Raw genomic sequence first — 23,558 nt, forward strand, 5'->3', positions numbered from 1 at the left:
ATGTTGCCAACTCGTACTTCCCAAGCACTTAGTACAATGCTCTGCACACAGTAAGCGCTCAATAAATACGATTAATGATGATGATGATGATGATGACCTAGTGGATAGAACGTGGGCCTTGGGGTCCCAAGGACCTGGGTTCTAATCCCAGCTCTACCACCTGTCTGCTATGTGACCTTTGGCAAGTCACTACTCTTCTCTGTGCTTCAGTCCCCTCATCTGTAAAATGGGGATTAAGACTGAGCCCCATGTGGGACTGTTTCAAATCTGATGATTGGAATATCTTACTACAGTACCTGGCACATAGTAAGTACTTAACAAATCACTTTGAAAAAAATCACTGCTTCTGTTTCTTGTTGCTTTCCTTCTAACAAGGCTGAAAAATGATCGGTCATTATTGAAGTGGAAAACAGTTCATGTATATTTGTACCCAGCGTGGCTCAGTGGAAAGAGCACGGGCTTTGGAGTCAGAGGTCATGGGTTTGAATTCTGGCTCCGTCACATGTCTGCTGTGTGACCTTGGCCAAGTCACTTAACTTCTCGGAGCCTCAGTTACCTCATCTGTAAAATGGGGATGATGACTGTGAGCCCCACGCGGGACAACCTGATGACCTTGTATCCCCTCCAGCGCTTAGAACAGTGCTTTGCACATAGTAAGCGCTTAACAAATACCATTATTACTATTATTACCCAGCTTTGAATTTCTTGCAAAATGTACTAAAAAAGCAAATTCTGTTTTTACAAATGAAATGTAGTTAAGTATTTGCACAAACTTTGTCCATCCAGTTTTTACCATGCCTTTATCAGTAGCCTTTGGAGATCAGTTAATCAGTTGTAGGAGTTCTGGGGTGTTTTTTTTTTTTTTTTGTATTTCGAAGCTTACTATGTACCAGGTACTGAACTAAGTGCTGGGATAGGTACATGGGAATCAGGTTGGACACAGTCCTTGTCCCACATGGGGCTCACAGCATTATTCCCCACTTTACAGATGAGGTAACTGAGGCACAGAAGAAGTAAAGTGACTTGCCCAAGGTCACACAGCAGACAAGCTTCAGAGCCAGGGTTAAAATCCAGGTCCTTTTGATGCCCAGGCCTGAGCTCTATCCACTAGACCATGCTACTTCCCTACTTTAGAGTCCCATTTACGGGAGAGGAAGTTGAGGCACAAAAGTGTCTAATATTTGGTTCTGGGTTTGAGGAATCTGTGGTTGAGTATAGACATTCCTGAGTCCCTTGTGAGTACATGGCCTCAGAGTCTTTCAATTAGTCAATCATATTTATTAATCACTGCATACAGATTACTTACTAAGCACTTTGGAGGGTGTAGTATGAGTTGATAATAATAATAATGGCATTTATTAAGTGCTTACTGTGTGCAAAGCACTGTTCTAAGCACTGGAGAGGTTACAAGGTGATCAGGTTGTCCCACATGGGGCTCACAGTCTTAATCCCCAATTTACAGATGAGGTAACTGAGGCACAGAGAAGTTAAATGACTTGCCCAAAGTCACACAGCTGGCAATTGGCCGAGCCGGGATTTGAACCCATGACCTCTGACTCCAAAGCCCGGGCTCTTTCCACTGAGCCACCCTGCTCCTCGTAGTCACGTTCCTTAACCACGATGAACCTGTCATTAGTTAAGCAGCATGGCTTAGTGGATAGAGCCCAGGCCTGGGAATCAGAGGTCATGGGTTCTAGTCCCGACTCCGCCACTTGTCAGCTGTGTGACTATGGGCAAGTCACTTAACTTCTCCGTGCCTCAGTTACCTCATCTGTAAAATGGGGATCAAGATTGTGAGCCCCATGTGGGACAGCCTGATTGCCTGTGTGTCCCACGTGGGACAGCCTGATTGCCTTGTATCTATCCCAGTACAGTGCTTGGCACATAGTAAGCGCTTAACAAATACCGTCATTATTATTACCTTAACACACTTATATAATTTTTCCTTCCATTCCAAGCTTCTCCTCCATCTGCTGCTTAAGGAGCACTCTACTGTTGACCTACTTTTACATTGTAAGCCACTATGGACAGGGAATGCGTCAGTTATATTGTTGTGTTGTACTCTCCCAAGGGCTTAGTACAGTGCTTCTCACACAGTAAGCGCTCAATAAATATGATTGACTGACTGAATGACTGACTACCGTCCCCTCCACACCAGTAGTTCTCGAAAAATATTTTGCTGCAGCCGCCATAACATTTTTGTAGCCACGTCACTTAAAAACAATAGTTGTAGGCTGAAATTACATAAGCAAAGAGCTCAGGAAAATACCTGGAAAATGACATGTCCAATTGGAAACATTTATTTTGTTGATTTTGACCATGCCAGCCCCATTACACTTGAGGGATTGCATTATCAAGAATCACTCCCTTTCCACGCTCCCTTTCTCTTCATGAGAATGAGTAAAGTGGTGCTTTTTCTCTGTCATCTTTTTAAATGGAGATAGGACCACCCACCCAACTCCCTGTTTCCTGAGGCCATTATGAAAATATATTAATCTTTGAGGCCAGCTTTCATCTTCCTTTTTCTTCTGCCAGGTCCATCCTCAGGGTTACAGAGGGATTTCATGCGAATGTGAAATTCACAAGCTGTTTCCTCATCCCTAAGCAAGGGAATTGAGTGGAAGAATGACTATGTACAAGTTTTGCTTACATTCAAAATGGCTCTCATTCATTCAGTCCTACTTATTGAGCGCTTACTGTGTGCCAACCACTGTACTAAGCGCTTGGGAGTGTTCAATATAATAACAAACACATTCCTGTCCACAACGAGTTTATAGTCTAGTGGTGGAGACAGATATTAGTGTGAATAAATAAATAGGTTAAATAAATAACTATTTCTAGTTGTTGTTGAAGTTCTAGTTGTTGAAGCAAGGGAAGAAGAATGGTGCAACAACTCAACACTTCCACAGGATACACATTGACTTACACTTAGCCCTAGCATAGTGTTGGCGTTATTTAATAATGGTAATAATAATAATTATGGTATTTGTTAAGTGCTTACTGCCAAGCGCAGTTGTAAGCATTGGGATACATGAAAGGTAATCAGGTTGTCCCACGTGAGGCTCACAGTCTTAATCCCCAGTTTACAGATGAGGTAACTGAGGCACAGAGAAGGTAAGTGGCTTGCCCAAGGTCACACAGCAGACAAGTAGCAGAGCAGGATTAGAACCCAGGTCTTCTGACTGCCTAACCCATTTTCTTTCCACCGAGCCACGTGTTATTTCTCTAATGAACTTTGCAATAAGGAAAACGCATGCTTTAGTATGCACACCTTCATTGACCTTGTGCACATGTGCATATCCATTTCTTCCTACATCATAGTCAAGTTCTACACAGATAAATGTGCATTTTTGAAAGAATATTAATAACAGCAGTAATAATTGTATTTGTTAAGCGCTTACTATGTGCCAAGCACTGTTCTAAGCTCTGGGGTAAATACAAGGAAATCAGGTTGTCCCACGTGGGACTCACAGTCTCAATCCCCATTTTGCAGATGAGGTAACTGAGGCACAGAGAAGTGAAGTGACTTGCCCAAGATTACTCAGCAGACAAGTGGCGGAGCCAGGATTAGAACCCACGACCATAATTAAGAGCATGAGCTTTCCTTAATGAAAATGTTCATGAGGGAAGTAACCCCAGCATTATAAAAGGGCTGAGTGTAAGTCAAAGTGTGCATCTTGTGAAAGTGTTGTTGTTGCTTTTTTTTCTTACTTCAGTTATAACTGAAGAGCTATTTTGAATACAAGCAAAAGTTGTTCAGTCTAAAATGTATTGTGAAAGTGTGTGTTATGGAAAAAACAGGTGCATACCAAAGAAGCCTTCTATTTCATGCCCCTGCTTTAGCAAAAGAGTCCTAGGATGGGAGGGATTGGATGGTGGCGAGTTCTATGAGACTAGAACATTTAAAAGCGTTGATTTTCATGGACTCTCAACTTATCCCAATTTCCTTCCCATCTCTCTTTCACGTCTGTATTCTCTAAAGAGAGAGAGCCTTATGGAAAAAAACACCATCACTCTTCCTTTCCAACCACCCCAAGACTCCACACGCGATGTCTGTTGTGAGACGGGATGAACCCTAAATTCGATATACGTTTGTGGGGCTGCTAGCTGTGAGGCAAAATTAAGTTAGTCACATTGTGCACTGTTAGAGAGGCCATCCGGACTCCTGTTTACAGGTTTTAATGAGATAATCTTCTACAGTTTGAATTACACTTCGTACCGGCTGAGTTCTGGGTGCCAAGCTCATTTTGGTGCCAATATGGAAGAACTAAAGGACTCCCCTTTCCTCTCGCCTCCGTCCTTCTTTTGAATTGGGCATTGGAGGAGATGTCTTGGAAATCCAAGTGACAGTCAAGCTGTTTAAGCTGTCCGGGAAAGGATGAAATTACTGCCATCTATTAAGGTTGAGAGCGAGCTGGGCCCTTGTTACTCTTCTAGGCATTATAATTAGTTAGGAATTAACTACTCTTACTGTTCTGGGGGGCAAGCAGATCGGGTGGGAAGAAAGTTACCCTAGTGAGTCACAAAGGAACTTGTCTCAGATTGACTATTTTATTGGAGCTTCTGATCCAGGTGGGGAAAAGGTTTTAGATAATAACAACTGATAACCTTAAAGATTTCTTGATGTAGTAGAGCCAAGACTGCAGATGACTTAGGAGATGCATCCAACTTCCATCTCTGTGTCCGCTACAGGCCCTTGAAAGTTTGGGTGTGAAGTGCCTTTTCTGAAAGATTCCAGTCTGGGCATCGTCAACGTCATCATACTTGGAGAAGCAGTGTGGCTTAGTGGCTAGAGTATGGTCCTGGGAATCAGAAGAACTGGGTTCTAATCCGACTCCATCACGTGGCTGTCGTGTGTCACTTTTCTCTGTGCCTCAGTTAACTCATCTCTAAAATGGAGATGAGTGCGAGCCCCACGTGGGACAGGGACTGTGTCCAACCTGATTAACTTGTAACTACTCCAGCAAGCAGAACAGTACTTGGCACATAGTATGTGCTTAACAAGTACCATAATTACTATTATAATATAATCTTATGTCAATATTGCATTATAATAGGTAATATAATATTATGTTATAATATTATAATATATTATAATATTATATTATGTTAATATTATATGGTATGATAATGTATATGATTATTAATTGTGGTATTATTAAGCACTTATATGCCAAGCACTACACTAAGCCCTGGAGTAGATGTAACATAAGCAAGTCCCACATGGGGCTTACAGAATAAGTAGGAGGGAGAGCAGGTACTGAATTCCTATTTTGCTGATGAGGGAACTGAGGCACAAAGAAGTTAAGTGACTTGCCCAAGATCATACAGCAGGCAAGTGGTCCTGCCAGTATTAGAATCCAGCACCCCGACTCCTTCCTGTGATCTTTCGAACAGTGCTTTGCACATAGTAAGCGCTTAATAAATGCCATCATTATTATTATTATTATTATTATTATCTTTCCACTAGGCCACACTGTTTCTGGACATGCAATTTAAGCGCACTTTTTTGGCCACCCTACATCATTCGTCTTGTTTGGAGAGCCCCTCTCCTGCCCGCCAACTTCCTCATCATCAAGATCCCCATCTTCTCCACCATCCATATTTAGAGCTCGGGCCTGGGAGTCAGAAGGTCATGGGTTCTAATCCTGACTCCGCTACTTATCGGCTGTGTGACCTTGGGCAAGTCACTTCACTTCTCTGGGCCTCGGTGACCTGATCTGTAAAATGGGGATGAGACTGTGAGACCACCGGAGACAGGGACTGTGTCCAACTCGATTTGCTTGTATCCACTCCAGCGCTTAGTACATTGCCTGGCATATAGTAAGTGCCTAACAAATACCAGAGTTATTATTGTTATTATTTTGAGCATCATCATCATCCTAGAAACTTGAGAGCGTGCAATAAGAGACAGTCTAATGGAAGACAGGAAGGCACAAACTGAATACTGCACACGCATTACAACGCAACTGGTAGAATCCAAAAAGTGGAATAAATATATGCACATTCATGCAGCGGGAGTCTGAGGGATCAATGATGGGATTAGTTAGGAAGTGTTTTATAGTCACAGAGGAGGCTACTAATGACAAGTAAGTGCTCAATAAATACGATTGAATGAATCTTAAACGTAAACCATCGGCTTTCTCTGTATTTTCGTCATCCTAATCTTTGCCTTCCTCCAACCTTGCCCCACCTCAGTCTGTCTTACAAACTACAGCATGAATCATCTTTCTCCAGAATTGATCTCTTCTTATCCTTCTCCTCAGAAGCCTGCCATGATCCCCTGGATGCTGCTCAGATCAAGACAGTAAATATGGGTTTCAAGGCTCCCCACCAACTGGCTCCATATGCAGACATCTTTCTCTCACACTGCTTGCTTATTTTTCGGTCCTGTCCAAGGAAATGTGTTTTTTACCATTCTTCCCACCTTTTTTTTCTTGTTTTTTTTTTAATTCATTCATTCAATTGTATTTATTGAGCATTTACTGTGTGCAGAGCACTGTACTGAGCGCTTTTAATGGTGTTGGTTCAGCGCTTACTATGTGCCAGGCACTGAACTGTTAGAGAAATTACAGGCTAATTAGTCCATGTCCCACTTGGTGCTCACAGTCTTAATCTCCGTTTTACAACCGAGGCACAGAGAAGTGGAGTGACTTGCCCAAGGTCACCCAGCAGACAAGTGGCAGAGTCTTGCTTACTCCTAGGCCCATGCTCTATCCATTAGGCCTTCCTACCTCTCTTGAAAAGCCACCTCTCCTGTGAAACTATCCCTCATTCCAGCTATTGTAGAAGTATTATTCATTCATTCAGTCGTATTTATTGAGCGCTTATTGTGTGCAGAGCACTGTACTAAGCACTTTTGAAAGAGATAATATGTATCTTTGTCAACCATGTGTGCGTATTTCTCCTCTTTGTAAAATCTCTTGAGATTTGCATCCATGGTACTTATATTTGTGGGATTAGTTGTATACGTTTTGGGTGGGGGGGTTACTCTTCATCCCCCAGGAGCAGAGACTTTTTCTTTTTTCCTTTTTTTGAAATTCCCTACAGCTTCTAGAACATTCCCTGCTCAAAGTTGACAATAAATGAATGCGGTTGATGCGAGATGATTTTGAAAACCTACCGATAATTAGAGATGATGAGGCAAACTTAAACAGAGACAATTAGGTAGATTTGTGTTTAGGGAAGAAAAGTGGGGTACTGTGGGTCACAAGCAAAGGTTAGGGTGAATACAAGGTACAATAAGTTAGTCTTGCCCGAATCTATTTTTCAAAGTCAAATAATCTGAGTTGACGTGGGGGAGAGCTAGGTAATCAACTTGCTCAGGTTATTGGTTCAGTGTGATTGGAAAGATGGCAGTGTTCTTAACAGATATAATTGTGCTATTTGTTAAGCACTTGCTGCATTCCAAACGTTATAGTAAGCCCCTTCCTTCCTCTCCCCCTCGTCCCCCTCTCCATCCCCCCCATTTTACCTCCTTCCCTTCCCCACAGCACCTGTATATATGTATATATGTTTGTACATATTTATTACTCTATTTATTTATTTATTTATTTTACTTGTACATATCTATTCTATTTATTTTATTTTGTTAGTAGGTTTGGTTTTGTTCTCTGTCTCCCCCTTTTAGACTGTGAGCCCAATGTTGGGTAGGGACTGTCTCTATATGTTGCCAATTTGTACTTCCCAAGCGCTTAGTACAGTGCTCTGCACATAGTAAGCGCTCAATAAATATGATTGATTGATTGGATACAATATAAATTGAAGTGAGACAGTTCCTGCCTACATGAAGCTCACAGTCTAAAGGGAAGGGAGAACAGGTAGCTTAATCCCATTTTTACAAATGCTCAGAGAGGTTAAGCAACTTGTCCCAGGTCACGCAGCCAGAAAGTAACAGAGCCAGAATTAGAACCTAGGTCTTCTGTTGTTCAAACCTGTTCTCTTTCTACCAGGTCTTCGTGCTGCTTTTCATTGATGTTAGTGGTTAGATGCTGCTGAACTCATTTTTAACCTGATACGGCTCTTACTTGTGTATTTGACTGTCTTTTAACAACTGCTGAGTTTTTTCAGGTGGTACCGGAACTTTGATGCCACCAGGCATTCATGGATAAGGAAATGGTGTATCAGTTGTTGAACTGGAAATATAATACTGCTCCCCTTGAGTCATTTAGACCATATTCTAGAGAAGCAGCATGGCTCAGTGGAAAGAGCACGGGCTTTGGAGTCAGAGGTCGTGGGTTCAAATTCCGGCTCTGCCAACTGTCAGCTGCGTGACTTTGGGCAAGTCACTTAACTTCTCTGTGCCTCAGTTACCTCATCTGTAAAATGGGGATAAAGACTGTAAGCCCTCTGTGGGACAACCTGATCACCTTGTAACCTCCCCAGTGCTTAGAACAGTGCTTTGCACATAGTAAGCGCTTAACAAATGCCATCATTATTATTATTATTCGGTGACTTTGGGCTTTATCAGACGTCTCTGAAAGGTCTCAGATGTTCAGGATTCCATCCCAGCCTACCTTCGTTGACTCTTCACAACATCTTCCAAGATTGTTAAAGGTTTCTGAGTGCCTTTTCTGAAAGTGGGATGTGGCTGAGAAAATGTGGAAAGTGGTCTTGGCTAAATAAATGTTCGGATAATAATAATAATAACAGTAATCAAGGTATTTGTTAAGTGCTTACTATGTGCCAAACACTGTTCTAAGCCCTGGGGAAGATACAAAGTAATCAGGTGGGGTTCACAGTCTTAATCCCCATTTTATAGATGAGGTAACTGAGGCACAGAGAAGTAAAGTTGCTTGCCCCAGGTCACACAGCAGACGAGTGGCAGAGACGGGATTAGAACCCACGACCTCTGACCCCCAAGCCCGTGCGCTTTCCACTAAGCCATGCTGCTTCTCTAATGATTCCAACCTTAAAATACTTTGATTTGGGGTTAAAATGGGATTCTCATGAGGATGTCGTATGCATTCTGTCATAGGATGTGTTTCTGGCTCTGTGACTGCGTGCCTGTGAATGGGAATGACAACCAAGTAAAGGATTACAGAGTGGAAGCAGTGTGGTCTAGTGGATAGAACCCGGGCCGGAGAATCAGAAGGACCTGGGTTCTAATCCCAGCTCCACCACGCATCTGCTCTGTGACCTTGGGCAAGTCATTTTACATCTCTGGGCCTCAGTTATCAAATCTATAAAATAGGGATTAAGATTGTGAGCCCTGTGTGGGACAGGGACTGTGTCCAACCTGATTGACTTGTAGCTACCCCGGTGCTCAGTAAAGAGCCTCGCACACTTGTAAGCACTTAACAAAACCATAAAAAAAGTTGTCTCCTAGTAACTGGTTACCTTTTCTCCCTGTTTCCCCCTTCCCTTATTCCCTTTCTAATTTCAGTAGTGCTTCACGCTCCACCTCCAACCAAGATTAAGCGAGAACTGCATAGCCCGTCTTCGGAATTGTCATCCTGTAGTCACGAGCAGGCCCTTGGTGCTAACTATGGAGAAAAGTGCCTCTACAACTATTGGTATGTAGCCTTGTCCATGTATTTCCCCCAACAGTTAGTACAGTGCTTGACCCAATATAAACACTTAAGGAGCAATATCATTGATTAACTGATGTCAAAATCTTTACCCTTAAATCTCTTTCAATTATAATAATAATTGTGGTATCTGTTAAGCGCTTACTATGTGCTAAAGAGGCTTTTTGAGCAGCTGCGGGGCTCTGGGGAGAGAGCCCGGGCCAGGCACTAACAGGGCGGGGGTTCGACCACTTGTCTGCTGGGTGACTTTGTGCAAGTCGCTTCACTTCTCTGGGCCTCAGTGACCTCATCTGTAAAATGGGGATGAAGACTGTGAGCCCCACGGGGGACAACCTGATAATCTTGTATCTACGCCAGTGCTTGGCACATAATAAGCGCTTAACAAATGCCATCATTATTTTGTGCCACGAGCTGTTCTAAGCGCTGAAGTAGATGCAAAGGTAGTCAAGTTGGACACAATCCCCATCCCACTTCATTCAGTCATGTTTACTGACCGCTTACTGATGCAGAGCACTGTACTAAGCGCTTGGGAAAGTACAATACAACAATAAACAGTGACATTCCCTGACCACAACGAGTTTACGCTTGGGGCTCACTGTCTTAATCCCCATTTTGTAGATGAGGTAACTGAGGAACGGTGACTTTGTGACTTGCCCAAGGTCACACAGCCCACGGGTGGTGGAGACGAGATTAGAACCCACATCCTGTGACTCCCAAGCCCGTGCTCTTGCCATCAATCAGTGGTATTTATTGAGTGCTTACTGTGTGTAGAGCACTGTACTAAGCACTTGGGAGAGTCCAATATAACAGTTGGTAGACACATTCCCTGCCCACAGTGAAGCACAGAAAAGTGCTTCACTGTCTGGAGAAAAGTGCCTCTACAAGTGTTGGTATGTAGCTTTGGGAGATAAGTTCAAAATCAATCAATCAATCGTATTTATTAAGCGCTTACTGTGTGCAGAGCACTATACTAAGCGCTTGGGAAGTACAAGTTGGCAACATTCGAAAGAATGGTGATCCAGATGTTGTCATTGCTGAGACGTTTGGTCACTTGAGCCACCCCCTGTCCAGTACCTCTGTTCTGCAATTAATAACCCTCCAGTGACGTTCATTATTTGTGGTCATTCTTGTTCTACAAATCACTTGGAGCTTTTCATGGTAATAAACGCAGCTGCACGGAAAATATACATTTACTCATGTTGCTACAGCTTCGTGGTTGAGAAGGAAAAAGTGGCCTTAGTATTGGGGTGTCTGAGCTGTGATTTTTGTGAACGTGAACTCGGAAGCACCAGGGAATAATTTATGTCAGGATATGTTCAGGCCTTTGATGTTGGGGTTATGTTCTTCATGAGCCCCACGTTTTGGAAAACTTGCATTGGAAAACTTGTGCCCCTTAACCACCCCACGAATGCACACGACCGTTCCTTCCGACATGGCGATCTATCCAGACTAAGGAATGTAGTCAGAGGAATAATCCCACATTCCCTAGGAGCTTTCTATCCGAAATGCACAGTGAAGATGCATTATGGAACTGAGTGCCGATGAATAAACCAATTAATAGTATTTATTGAGTGAGTAGAGCACAGGCTTGGGAGTCAAAAGGATCTGGGTTCTAATCCCAGATCCGCCGTGCTCTGCTGTGTGACCTTGGGCAAGTCACTTCACTTCTCTGGGCCTCAGTTACCTCCTCAGTAAAATGGGGATTAAGAATGTGAACCTCATGTGGGACAAGAACCGTCCAACCTTGTGTCTACCCCAGCGCTTAGTACAGTGCCTAGCACATAGTATGTTCAATAATACAGTGCTCTGCACACAGTAAGTGCTTAATAAATACGATTGAATGAAGTACCATTTAAAAAAAAGTATGGAGCACTGGACTGACATTTGGGAGAGTAGAGAGTTGGTTGACACATTCCCTGTCCACAAGACGCTTACAGTCTACAGGGAATAATTTGGGGTTCTGTTCTGTACCCCGTATTTAAGAATGTCTAGGCCCCTAGGAATGCCATTGAACTTTAATTATGTGCTTTAAATATAATCAACCCAGATCTGCCTAGTAGAGGTGCTAAGGTAGAAACGTATCCTTGAAACAGTAGTCCTGACTTCCAGGGAACTGTAAAATATGTCAGGAAAAGCACGTGATGTAGACTTCTTTTTTCTTCTAACCACCAAATACGAAGATCCGCCTAAAAGAAACAAAAGAAGCTGGAAGCAAAGCTAAAATTATCTTTGCGAAAAATCGCTCTAAGTGTTAAGTCCCTGTGACGCAGCCTGTTTGTCACTTTTCGGAGGTACAGATATTCCCTCGGGGCTGCTAGCAATTTAACTGTGTTAATGCTGTCACTTCCTGACAACAGGGAAATGCAAACAAGCATGGGGGTTGTTTTGAGCAACAAGGCAACTGTTCCAATGGCCTAGTTGTGGGATCTGATTTCGCTTGTGTGTGTGTCTCTCTCTCCTCTTTTTCTCTCTCTCTCTTTTTAATTTCTGTTGCAGTGCCTATGATAGGAAGCCCCCCTCTGGGTTCAAGCCATTAACACCTCCCTCCACTCCCGTGTCACCACCGGCTCATCAGAATTCCCTGATTTCCCCACCGGCCACGTCTTTGCCCCCTTCGGCCCATGTCCCCACCCCAGGGCCGGTGTCTGGGGTACCCCAGGCCCCTACCCCTCACCCCCTTCACGAACCTCGACAGCAGCAGCAAGCGTTCGCTGTACCCAGGCCTCCTCATCAACCCATGCCGATGCCAAAGATGGTGCCCGAAAACCAGTACCCACCCGAACACAGGTAAGGAGGAACCCAGATATTGCTTTCATTCATTCATTCATTCAATCGTATTTATTCATTCATTCATTCAATCGTATTTATTGAGCGCTTACTGTGTGCAGAGCACTGGACTAAGCGCTTGGGAAGTACAAGTTGGCAACATATAAAGACGGTCCGTACCCAACAACGGGCTCACAGTCTAGAAGATGGGCTCACGGTCTGGAAGAAGGGCTCACAGTCTTGAGCGCTTACTGTGTGCAGAGCACTGTATTCATTCATTCATTCAATTGTATTTATTGAGCGCTTACTGTGTGCGCTTTGTGTGCACAAAGTGAGCGCTGTGTACTTCCCAAGCGTTTAGTACAGTGCTCTGCACATAGTAAGCGCTCAATACGATTGATGATGATGATGATGCAGAGCACTGTACTAAATGCTTGGGAAGTACAAGTTGGTAACATATAGAGACGGTCCCTACCCAACAGTGGGCTCACAGTCTAGAAGGGGGAGACAGAGAACAAAACAAAACATATTAACAAAATAAAATAAGTAGAATAAATATGTACAAGTAAAATAAATATATAAATAGAGTAATAAATATGTACATATATATATATATATATATATATATACATATATACACTGTACTAAGCACATGGGAAGTACAAGTTGGCAACGTATAGAAACGGTCCCTACCCAACAACAGGCTCACAGTCTAGAAGACTTTCCCGCCCTTGTCACCTGCTTCTTCCCATGAAGATGGGTCAGTGAGGGCCGTTAATGTATATAAATATTCAGCAAATAGAAGTGACTATCGTCAATGCCTTTCAGCCCTCCTATGAGGCAGCAAAGATCATACAGAGAAGCAGCGTGGCTCAGTGGAAAGAGCCTGGGCTTTGGAGTCAGAGGTCATGGGTTCATATCCCAGCTCCGCCCCTTGTCAGCTGTGTGACTTTGGGCAAGTCACTTCACTTCTCTGGGCCTCAGTTACCTCAGCTGTAAAATGGGGATGAAGACTGTGAGCCCCCTTTGGGACAGCCTGATTGCCTTGTAAACTCCCCAGTGCTTAGAACAGTGTTTTGCACATAGTAAGCGCTTAATAAATGCCCTTATCATTATTATTATTATTACAGTGCTTTGCACACAGTAAACGCTCAATCAATCAATCAATCAATCGTATTTATTGAGCGCTTACTGTGTGCAGAGCATTGTACTAAGCGCTTGGGAAGTACAAGTTGGCAACACATAGAGACAGTCCCTACCCAACAGCGGGCTCACAGTCTTACGATTGACCGAATTGTACTCATGCCAACTGCTACGGTTATAGCTCCCTGATCGGAGATTCATTAGATATTGCCTAATTCATCTATACAGCATGCTTAGGAAGTCAGTAGCAGAGAGGTGGTGGGCGTTAGCAGCATGGTTTAATGGAAAGAGCACGGGCCTAGAAATCAGAAAGGCATGGGTTCTAATTCCGGCTCTGCCACTTGTCTGCTGTGTGACCTCGGACAAGGAACTTCACTTCTCTGGGCCTTAGTTCCCTCATCTGTAAAATGGGGATTAAGACTGTGGGACAGGGACTGTGTCCAACCTGATTAACTTGTATCTACCCCAGCGCTGAATACAGTGCCTGGCACATAGTAAGCACTTAACAAACACCACAGTTATTTCCGTTACCGTCATTATTATTATTATTATTATTACTATTATTATTATCATCATCATTATTATTATTATCATTATTATTAACCTGATTTGCTTGTATCCACCCCAGCGTGTACAGCAATGCCTGACACACAGTAAGCGCTTAATGCAGTGCCCAGCACATAGTAAGCACTTAACAAATACCAGTTATTTCTGTGATCATCATTATTATTATTATTATTATTATCATTATTATTAACCTGATTTGCTTGTATCCACCCCACCGCGTACAGTAATGCCTGACACTTAATAAATACCACAATTATTATTAGTGAGGAGACTGAGACAGAGAGGTTGATTTACCCAAGGTTTGATGATATAGCCCACCAGAGACATAGATCGTGCTCTCTCCTTTACCGTTTTCATATTTTTTCACTTTTAGGTTAATCTGGTATTATCATGTTTAGATCAATCAGTGGTATTTATTGAGTGCTTACTATGTGCAGAGCACTGTTCTAAGCACTTGGGAGCCTACGATACAGGAGAATTAGCAGGCACGTTCCCTGCCCATAATGAGTTTACATTCTCATGAGAACTAGCCAGGTGCATTATAATTGCCTCTTTGAGATAAAAGTCACTGGGTTTTATTAAGTATCCTAAAGTAGCACCTTCCTTTTTTATGGCATTTGTTAAATGCTTGCTTTGTATCAGGCACTGTACTCAGTGCTGGGGTAGATACAGGCTAATCGGGTTGGACACAGTCCCTGGCCCACATGGGGCTCACAGTCTTAATCCCCATTTTACAGATGAGGTAACCAAGCCACAGAGAAGTTTATTAACTTGCCCAAGGTCACACAGCAGACAAGCGGCAGAGCTGGGATTAGAACTGAGGTCTTTCTGACTCCCATGCCCACGCTCTATCCGTTAACCACACTGCTTCTCCATCATGGCATTTATTAAGCACTTACTATGTGCAAAGCACTGTTCTAAGCACTGGATAATGGTATTTGTTAAGCGCTTACTATGTGCAAAGCACTGTTCTAAGCGCAGGGGGGGATACAAGGTGATCGGGTTGTCCCACATGGGGCTCACAGTCTCAATCCCCATTTTACAGATGAGGTAACTGAGGCACAGAGAAGTTAAGTTGCTTGTCCACAGGCACACAGCTGACAAGTGGTGGAGTCGAGATTCGAACCCATGACCTCTGACTCCCAAGCCTGCGCTCTTTCCACTGAGCCATGGTCATCCCCATATTATCATTAGTACTCTTGCTGCAATATCCACTTTACCAGTTGAAGGAGAGACATTGCAAGATGGAGTTTCTTGTCCAGGATTTTGCAAAGCCAAACCAGCGCTCTTGAACCTCATTCTCTTAAATCAATCAATCAATCAATCGTATTTATTGAGCGCTTACTGTGTGCAGAGCACTGTACTAAGCGCTTGGGAAGTCCAAGTTGGCAACATATAGAGACAGTCCCTACCCAACAGTGGGCTCACAGTCTAAAAGGGGGAGACAGAGAACAAAACCAAATATACCAACAAAATAAATAGAATAGATATGTACTCTTTACTAGTGTTTTTTTTTGAACTTTGAATGTTTATGGCTTTAGTCTAAGCAATTGTTGGCTTTACTGGCCTTTGGACATCCAAGAAATGGTAGGGGAATTGTGTCCATCATTCAGAATCCCTGGCTGTCGTTCACTGCCTCTCCCGCTCCAGTAGATGTGAAGGGGGAGGACCAGATTCCTACTTAGAAGCTTTCTCTGTGCAGTTTGTTTTTAGGTCAGACACTGGAAGATTGTTTTCCTTTCTCCTTCCCACCCTGACGTAGGAAACTTCTGTGAGGCGAACATTCCTTTTTCTTTGTCGTACAAGAATAACAAAGGATTAAATTTGGTTATTCTGCCCTTTTTAACTCCAGTTTACTTCTGGAGGAGAAAAAAAATATTTTCCCCGATCCTCCTGGAACTGAGGGTTGGGAGGAGCGTGCTTGGTGTGTGAGGGTGGTGACAAACTCTCATTCTGTGTTTATCTAACCTTCTATAAAGGAAAATTACTTAAACTGTCAAACCCTTTTACTGACATTTCCTCTTCGGTAGCTGCAGTTTAGGAGGTTTGTGTAAGCAGATGGCCTAGCTTCTTGAGCAGACCCTTACTTACTAAAAGCCCATCTCCTCTAGGAAGCCTTCCCTGAGTACACTCTCATTTCTCCACCCTATTTTCCCTCCCTATCGTCTCAGCCATGCACTTAGTTCCATCCCCTAAACGCTTAATTATCCACCCTTACCTCCACATCACTCATGTACATCTTCTTATACTCTGTTGCTTCTTTTACCTGTGACTGATTTTTATGTCAGTGTCCCCATTAGACTACCTTGAGGTAGTTTACGTCTATGTAGGCCAGTCTGTCTACGAACTTCATTCTGCTCTCCTAAATTACTAAGTGCTCTCTCTGCTCAGAAGAAGTACCCAATAAATACATTTGGTTGATTACCTATATTATGAGTTTCATTTTACCTCAGAGGCTGTTTTAAATACTAAACATCTACATGGTAGTTCATAGAGCCAGCACCACGGGGTGCCCGACATTTTTCTGGAGGCTGCGCTACTTGGTGAAAACATGTTGTCAGAAATAGTTTGTGTCATTAGATCAGTAATATTTGCCAAGGGCTTCATGTAGATGCATAAAATCATCAGGAAGGACACACATAAATTTGCATCAGATTTACATGAGGTGATGTGCATCCCGCCCTTCAACGATTTTTACATTTCTCTCCTCTGTTTTATTTCCGTCAAACCCCACTCTCATCTCCCCAAATTCCCTACCCAATAACCATATTCAGATGGACGAGGCAAGAGGGTGTGTAAAGAGAGAAAACATAGTGAAAGTATGGGAGTATATGAAGATAATAGGGGAGGTGCTGGCCAAAAGATTAAAAAAAGGAGGGAATCTGGGATGATCAAACTGAAGGGTTATAAGGAGGTCTTGGAGCCGAAGGGTAATAATAATGGAATCTGGAAAGAAGGGGCCAAAGCGGAGGTGACTGTAGGTTGCTCCTATTGCCCCGTCAGTAATTGGGGGCCAGCACCCCATCCCGGCTCCAGCCGTCATCCAGCGTGAAACAATGATGTAGTGTGGTCTAGTGGATAGAGCACGTGCTTGGGAGTCAGAAGAACCTGGGTTCTAATCCTACTCCGCCGCTTCTCTGCTGTGTGACCTTGGGCAGGTCACTTCAGTTCTCTGTGCCTCAGTTACCTTGTCTGTAAAATGGGGGAATAAGACTGAGTCCCATGTGGGACAGGGACTGTGTGTCCAACCTGATTATCTTGTATCTGCTCCAGCACTTAATACAGTGCCTGGCACATAGTAAATGCTTAACAAATACCATTTAAAAAAAAAAATCCTTCCACAGCAACTTGGCTCATCTTAGCAGCTCTAGCCATGTGACTTGAAATTACAAGGGGCATGGGAATAATGGCACCATTTTGGCCCATTATTTGTTTTTTTTTTTTTTAATTTTTGTTTGTTTGTTTGTTTTTGTTCTGGGTCAGTGGAGCAGGTTCATTCATTCATTCATGGCTTAGTGGATAGGCCTGGAAGTCAGAAGGACCTGGATTCTAATCCCATCTCTGCCACATGTCTGCTGTGTGACCCTGAGCAAGACACTTAACTTCTCTGGGCCTCAGTTACCCCATCTGTAAAATGGAGATTAAGACTGGGAGCCCCGTGTGGGACAGGGACTGTGACCAACCTGATTAACTTGTATCTACCTGAGCACTTAGAACAGTGCTTGGCACACATTCATTCATTCAATTCAATCGTATTTATTGAGCGCTTACAGTGCGCAAAGCACTGTACTAAGCTCTTGGGAGAGTATACTATGGGAACAAATAGACACATTGCATAGAAAGAGCTTAGCAAGTACCATAATTATTATTCATTCAGTTGTATTTATTGAGCGCTTACTGGGTGCAGAGCACAGTACCAAACTCTTGGGAGAGTACAATAGAACAATAAACAGACACATTCCTTGCCTGGCAGGTGTCTGCTCTGTTCCTAACCCCCTGGTCCTTTTTGTTCCAAGCCTCCCAGTCGAGGCCCCGGGCATGATGCCACCCATCCTCTTGGTTCCTGCCCTCGCCCCTCCATAAAATGAGAACTGGTTTGCCGGAGGTTGCGGCTCCCAGAGATGGTGGCTCTGAGCCCGAGTTGGATCCTAGCCCTGATTGCCTGCAGGGAGACATCCTGGTCATTTTTTTTTTCCCCAAGATCATTAGCCTATTCTTAACAAACCAGATTAGCCAGGATTTCTCTATGGGTTTGGAGAAATGAAAAGGGTTATGAAACGGCTGACCACCTATTGGAAGTCCAGATATTAGCTTCTATATTTCTGTCTATGCCACAGCCCATAAATGGCATTATTAACCTTTCCAAGTGGCTAGTATATAATCAGAGCAAGAAATCAGCTCCAGTAAAACTGGTTCAATCTCCCTCTTCTGCCCTGTTTCCTCATTCCCCCTTAGCCTGCTCCTCCCAGTGACTCTTTATTAAAAGCCCAGAAACATCGAGAAAGAGAGGGTGCATCGGAAAGGGGTGAATTTTGGTCCCCCTTTCTCCCACACTGAAGAAATTGCTTGAGCAGAATTTATGCCCGTGAACCTGGGGCTTAACAGAACAAACATGTGACAAGCCACCATGCTTCCCATTTTTTTTTATTTTTTAGGTATTCATTAAGCAATTACTATGTGCCAGGCACTATATTAAGCATCTTCAAAGTCCTAATAAGAATAATAATTATACTGTTTGTTAAGCACTTCCTGTGTGCTAAGCACTGTTCTAAGCACTGGGGTAGATGCAAGGTAATCAGGTTGGACACAGTCCCTGCCCCACATGGGACTCACAGTCTCAATCCCCATTTTACAGAGGAGGAAACTGAGGCCCAGAGAAGTCAAGTGATTTGCCCAAGGTCACATAGTAGACAAGTGGCAGAGCTGGAATTAGAATCCATGACCTCCTGACTCTCAGGCCTGTGCTGTAGCCACTTCGCCATGCTGCTTCTCACTAAAAAGTCCTACTAAACTCCCATCTCCTCTAAAAGAGGCCTTCCCTAGCTAACCTCCCATTTCCCCACTTCATTCTCCCTCCCTCAGGGATCATCTGTGCTCTTGGCTGTGTACTCTCTAAGCACTTGGATAATTACCCCAGCTCCACGGCATTCAAGCACATATCCTTATACTTTCCCATTTCCCTATCTGTAATTTTCTTGGTATGTCTCCCTCTGGACCCTAAGTTCCTCATGAGCGTGTTTACTGACTCTATCATAACATACTCTCTTCTAGACTGTGAGCCCGCTCTTCTAGACTGTGAGCCTACTGTTGGGTAGGGACCGTCTCTATATGTTGCCAACTTGTACTTCCCAAGCGCTTAGTAGAGTGCTCTGCACACAGTAAGCGCTCAATAAATACGATTGAATGAATGGAATGCACTTAGTACAGGGCTGTGCACACAATAAGCATTCAATAAATCCCATCGATTGATTGATTGACCAGGAAGCCTGCCTCCCCAGCGGGTAGAATGTTGAGCCGTGTGTGCAACCCTAGATTGCAAGCCTGGAGTTGTGTTGTTTCCAAGGTTCATCACCTCCTCCAAAAACCGTTTTCCCATTTAATGTTCTTTTTTATGGTATTTCTTAAGCGCTTACTATGTTCCAGGCACTGTTCTGAGCACCGGGGCGAATACAAGGTAATTGAGTTGGACACTGTCCCTGTCTCACGGGCTTAATCCCCATTTCGTGGATGAGGTAACTGTAAAGTCACAGAGAAGTTAAGAGACTTGCCCAGGGTCACCCCGCGGACAAGTGGCAGAGTTAGGATTTGAACCCGAGTCCTTCCGACTCCCAGGCTAATGCTGTGGAATTCCGAATTTCCACTAGCAAGCATTGGTCACAACATCTTCCTGTTTTTATTTTGTGTTTCATCCTGTTTCCCTCTTAGATTGTGAGCCCCTGGTGGGATAGGAATAATGGGATACGAACTCTGTTATATTGTACTCTCCCAAGCACTTAGTAAAGTGCTCTGCGCACAGTAAATGCTCAGTATGACTGATTGACAGAGACTGTGTCTGGATTCCTTATCTATATCTACCTCAGAGCTCAGCACAGCACCCAGAGTACATAGTAAGCGATGAGCAGATACCATGATCAATGATAACGACGATTGCGACATGCAGAAATCTGACATCTGTTTCCTCCTAGAACTGGTCGAGAAGATCTGTAGGTTCATTTCTTAGGGCCTGACAAGAGAAGTTATTTTTCCTAAACTTTTCATGCACTGCCATAGACCAGCATGGTAAAACTAGACCTCAGTAGAGCTGACAGGCTTTGGCAGAGGCCCCTACAGAGCTGTTTTGACTTTTTAATTTTAAGTGTGTGCCCAACTGGCTGTCCAACAGAAAAGTAAGCATTAACAGAAACTCAAGATGTAAAAATGCATGCACATCTATCAAACAATCAGTCAGTGGTATTTATTGAGCCCTTACCGGGCGGAGAGCATCATCATCATCAATCGTATTTATTGAGTGCTTACTATGTGCAGAGCACTGTACTAAGTGCTTGGGAAGTACAAATTGGCAACATATAGAGACAGTCCCTACCCAACAGTGGGCTCACAGTCTAAAAGGGGGAGACAGAGAACAAAACCAAACATACTAACAAAATAAAATAAATAGAATAGATATGTACAGGTAAAATAAATAAATAAATAAATAGGGTAATAAATACGTACAAACATATATACATATATACAGGTGCTGTGGGGAAGGGAAGGAGGTAAGATGGAGGGAGAGGGGGACGAGGGGGAGAGGAAGGAAGGGGCTCAGTCTGGGAAGGCCTCCTGGAGGAGGTGAGCTCTCAGCAGGGCCTTGAAGGGAGGAAGAGAGCTAGGAAGAGAGCACTGTAATAAGAGCTTGGGAGGGTACAGTGCAGCAGAGTTGGCAGACGCATTCTCTGCCCATAACAAGCTTACAGTCTGGAGGGGGAGAATAAATAATTTGTAGTATATAATTTCAAGACGTGGACATAAGTGCCGAGGAGTTGAGGGTGTGTCCAAAGGTTACAGCTAGAGTGCCTAGACAATGGAGAAGGGATAGGGTGCTGGGGAAAGGAGGGCTGGATCCGGGAAGGCCTGTTGGAGGAGGTGTGTCCTTAATAATACTTTGAAGGTTGGAAAGAGTGGGGGGGGGGGGTGGGGAGTTCCATGGGAGGGGCAGGGCATGGGAAAAGGGTCAGTGGCAAGATAGTTGGGATCGGGGCAGGGTGAGTAATCTGGTGCTAGAGGAGCGAAGTGTGCGGTGTGGGCTGGGCTAGGATATCAGTGAGTAGAGGTAAGAGGGGGCGAGCCAGCTGAGTGCTTTAAAGCTGTCGGTAAGGCGTTTCTGTTTGAAGCAGAGGTGGATGGGGAACCACTGGAGGTTCCTGAGGAGTGGGGAGATGGGGACTGAACACTGTTATAGAAAAAATAGTTGTGGGCAGGGAACGTGTCTACCAACTCCGTTGTATCGTACTCTCCCAAGTACTCAATACAGTGCCCTGCACTCATCATCATCATCATCATCAATCGTATTTATTGAGCGCTTACTATGTGCAGAGCACTGTACTAAGCGCTTGGGAAGTACAAATTGGCAATGTATAGAGACAGTCCCTACCCAACAGTGGGCTCACAGTCTAAAAGGGGAGACAGAGAACAAAAGTAAGTGCTCATTCATTTATTCATTCAATCGTATTTATTGAGCACTTACTGTGTGCTGAGCACTGGACTAAGCGCTTGGGAAGTACAAGTTGGCAACATATAGAGACAGTCCCTACCCAACAACGGGCTCGCAGTCTAGAAGGGGGAGACAGACAACAAAACAAAGCATGTGGACGGGTGTCAAGTCGTCCGAACAAATAGAATTAAAGCTAAATGCACATATAAGTGGGATTGATGAGTTGATTGATTAAAAATGATCCGTGTAGGAAAGTGAAGTGTGGCCTGGAGCCGGGAGAGACAGGAGGCAGGGAGGAAGCAGAGAAGGCAGATGCAGTAATCCAGGTGGGATAGGATATGCGCGTGGATCAGCGTGGTAGCAGTTGAGATGGAGAAGAAAGGGCAGATGGAAAAGATGTTGTGAAGATAGAACTGATGGGCTTTGGTGACAGATTGAATATGTGGGTGGAATGAGAGCGATGAGTTGAGAACAAAGCCAAGGTTTCAGGCTTGTGAGATAGACTGGTATTGTCTGTGTAATTTCCTAGAAAGTTGTACTCCAGGACATTTTTTAAATCAAGCAATGGTTAGTACAGTGCTCTGCACACAGTAAGCGCTCAATAAATATGATTGAATGAATTTATCGAGCACTTACAGTGTTCAGGGCACTATACTAAGCCAATACATCAGAGTTGGTAAACAGTGAGCTTACAGTCTAGAGGAGGAGATGGAGATTTTTAATGATCAGTTTCCATTTCTGGGCTTCTGGTTAATCCTTTCCATCACTTTGGTCTTTATTCCATCCTGCTTTGATTCCGGACTTCTTACTCCAGTTGGTCAAGATGATGCTACATATTGTAATCCCTTTTACCCAACTCCTTGTAATCTTTGCACGGCTTCTGAATCTGACTTCTCTCTTCACCACCCCCAACGCCCTCTTATACAGCCTAATGAAAGTCTTAAATTGTATTGGTTTCCTGGTAGACATTGTGTATTCTATGACAGCTAGCCCATGAACCATTCATTACTTCATCTGGCACCCTCCAGAGTTGTGTATACCTCTAAGAGTTTCATCAAACCCAAACTTGTCTCCTTCTCCCCGTAAGCATTGTATTTAGTGTGTGTGTGTGTGTGTGTATGTGTGTTGGCAGCCCTAACCAAAAAGGAAATACAGAAAAAGCATCTGACGGTTGCCCTGGGTTTTCATAACGTGAACCAAATGTTTGTAGCGTGGGTGGATGAGTTCTTTGGAGGAAAGGCGCTATATAAATCTAACAAATAAATAAATAAATGGTTCTTTAAATAAACTGGCACCAAAAGAACTTTAATCTGTAGCTCATTGAGTTCAGTAGTTCCGAGGTCTCCTGTTGCTTTTGGCGCTCGAGTTCATTACGATGCGTCGTCTATCGCCATATTCGTCCCCACGAATGTGGGGGAGGAAGGAGTTTATTAGGAACACAGCCATCCGATTAAAAAGGATTCCCGGCCTCAGTAAACAAGAACCATCTTTGTCATAGCTGCATTATGTACACAGCACATTCTAGGATACTTCAAAGGCTTGGAGGGGGAGGTTAAATGAAGGTCAGTATGCAGAGTGGAACAGATTTTTTTTTTTTGGAGAATGATGAGAGTTGAAATCCTTTACTGGTCTGCACAAATAGAAGCCATCGTAAAGTAAATCAGCGTGGAATTCAGAAAACCGAGAATCCTCCTGAGTATGTTTTTATTTATCATCTCTTCCCTTTCCTCCTCTCTATCATTTCGTCCTTCTTGATCGGCCGACCGGTGGTATTCATTGAGCTCTTGGGAGAGTACTCTAGAGTAAGTGGACATGATGTGGACATGATTCTTACCCTCTAGGAGTTTGCAATCAGTCAA

General features: G+C 43.7%; 1 protein-coding gene across 2 annotated transcripts in view; it reads left to right on the forward strand.

The window, feature by feature from the left end:
• Positions 1-23,558, forward strand: part of ETV5 (ETS variant transcription factor 5) — a 120,542-nt gene that overhangs the window by 40,299 nt on the left and 56,685 nt on the right. The window contains exons 6-7 of one of the 2 annotated variants that reach the window (XM_038749411.1): positions 9,386-9,515; positions 12,027-12,317. In XM_038749411.1, coding sequence (XP_038605339.1) covers positions 9,386-9,515; positions 12,027-12,317 — 421 coding nt within the window. The remainder of the gene's footprint in view (positions 1-9,385; positions 9,516-12,026; positions 12,318-23,558) is intronic. The other variant, XM_038749420.1, reaches the window with a different exon arrangement.

Source organism: Tachyglossus aculeatus, chromosome 1 (assembly GCF_015852505.1).
Source record: "Tachyglossus aculeatus isolate mTacAcu1 chromosome 1, mTacAcu1.pri, whole genome shotgun sequence".
In the NCBI taxonomy this organism is placed as follows: Eukaryota; Metazoa; Chordata; class Mammalia; order Monotremata; family Tachyglossidae; genus Tachyglossus; species Tachyglossus aculeatus.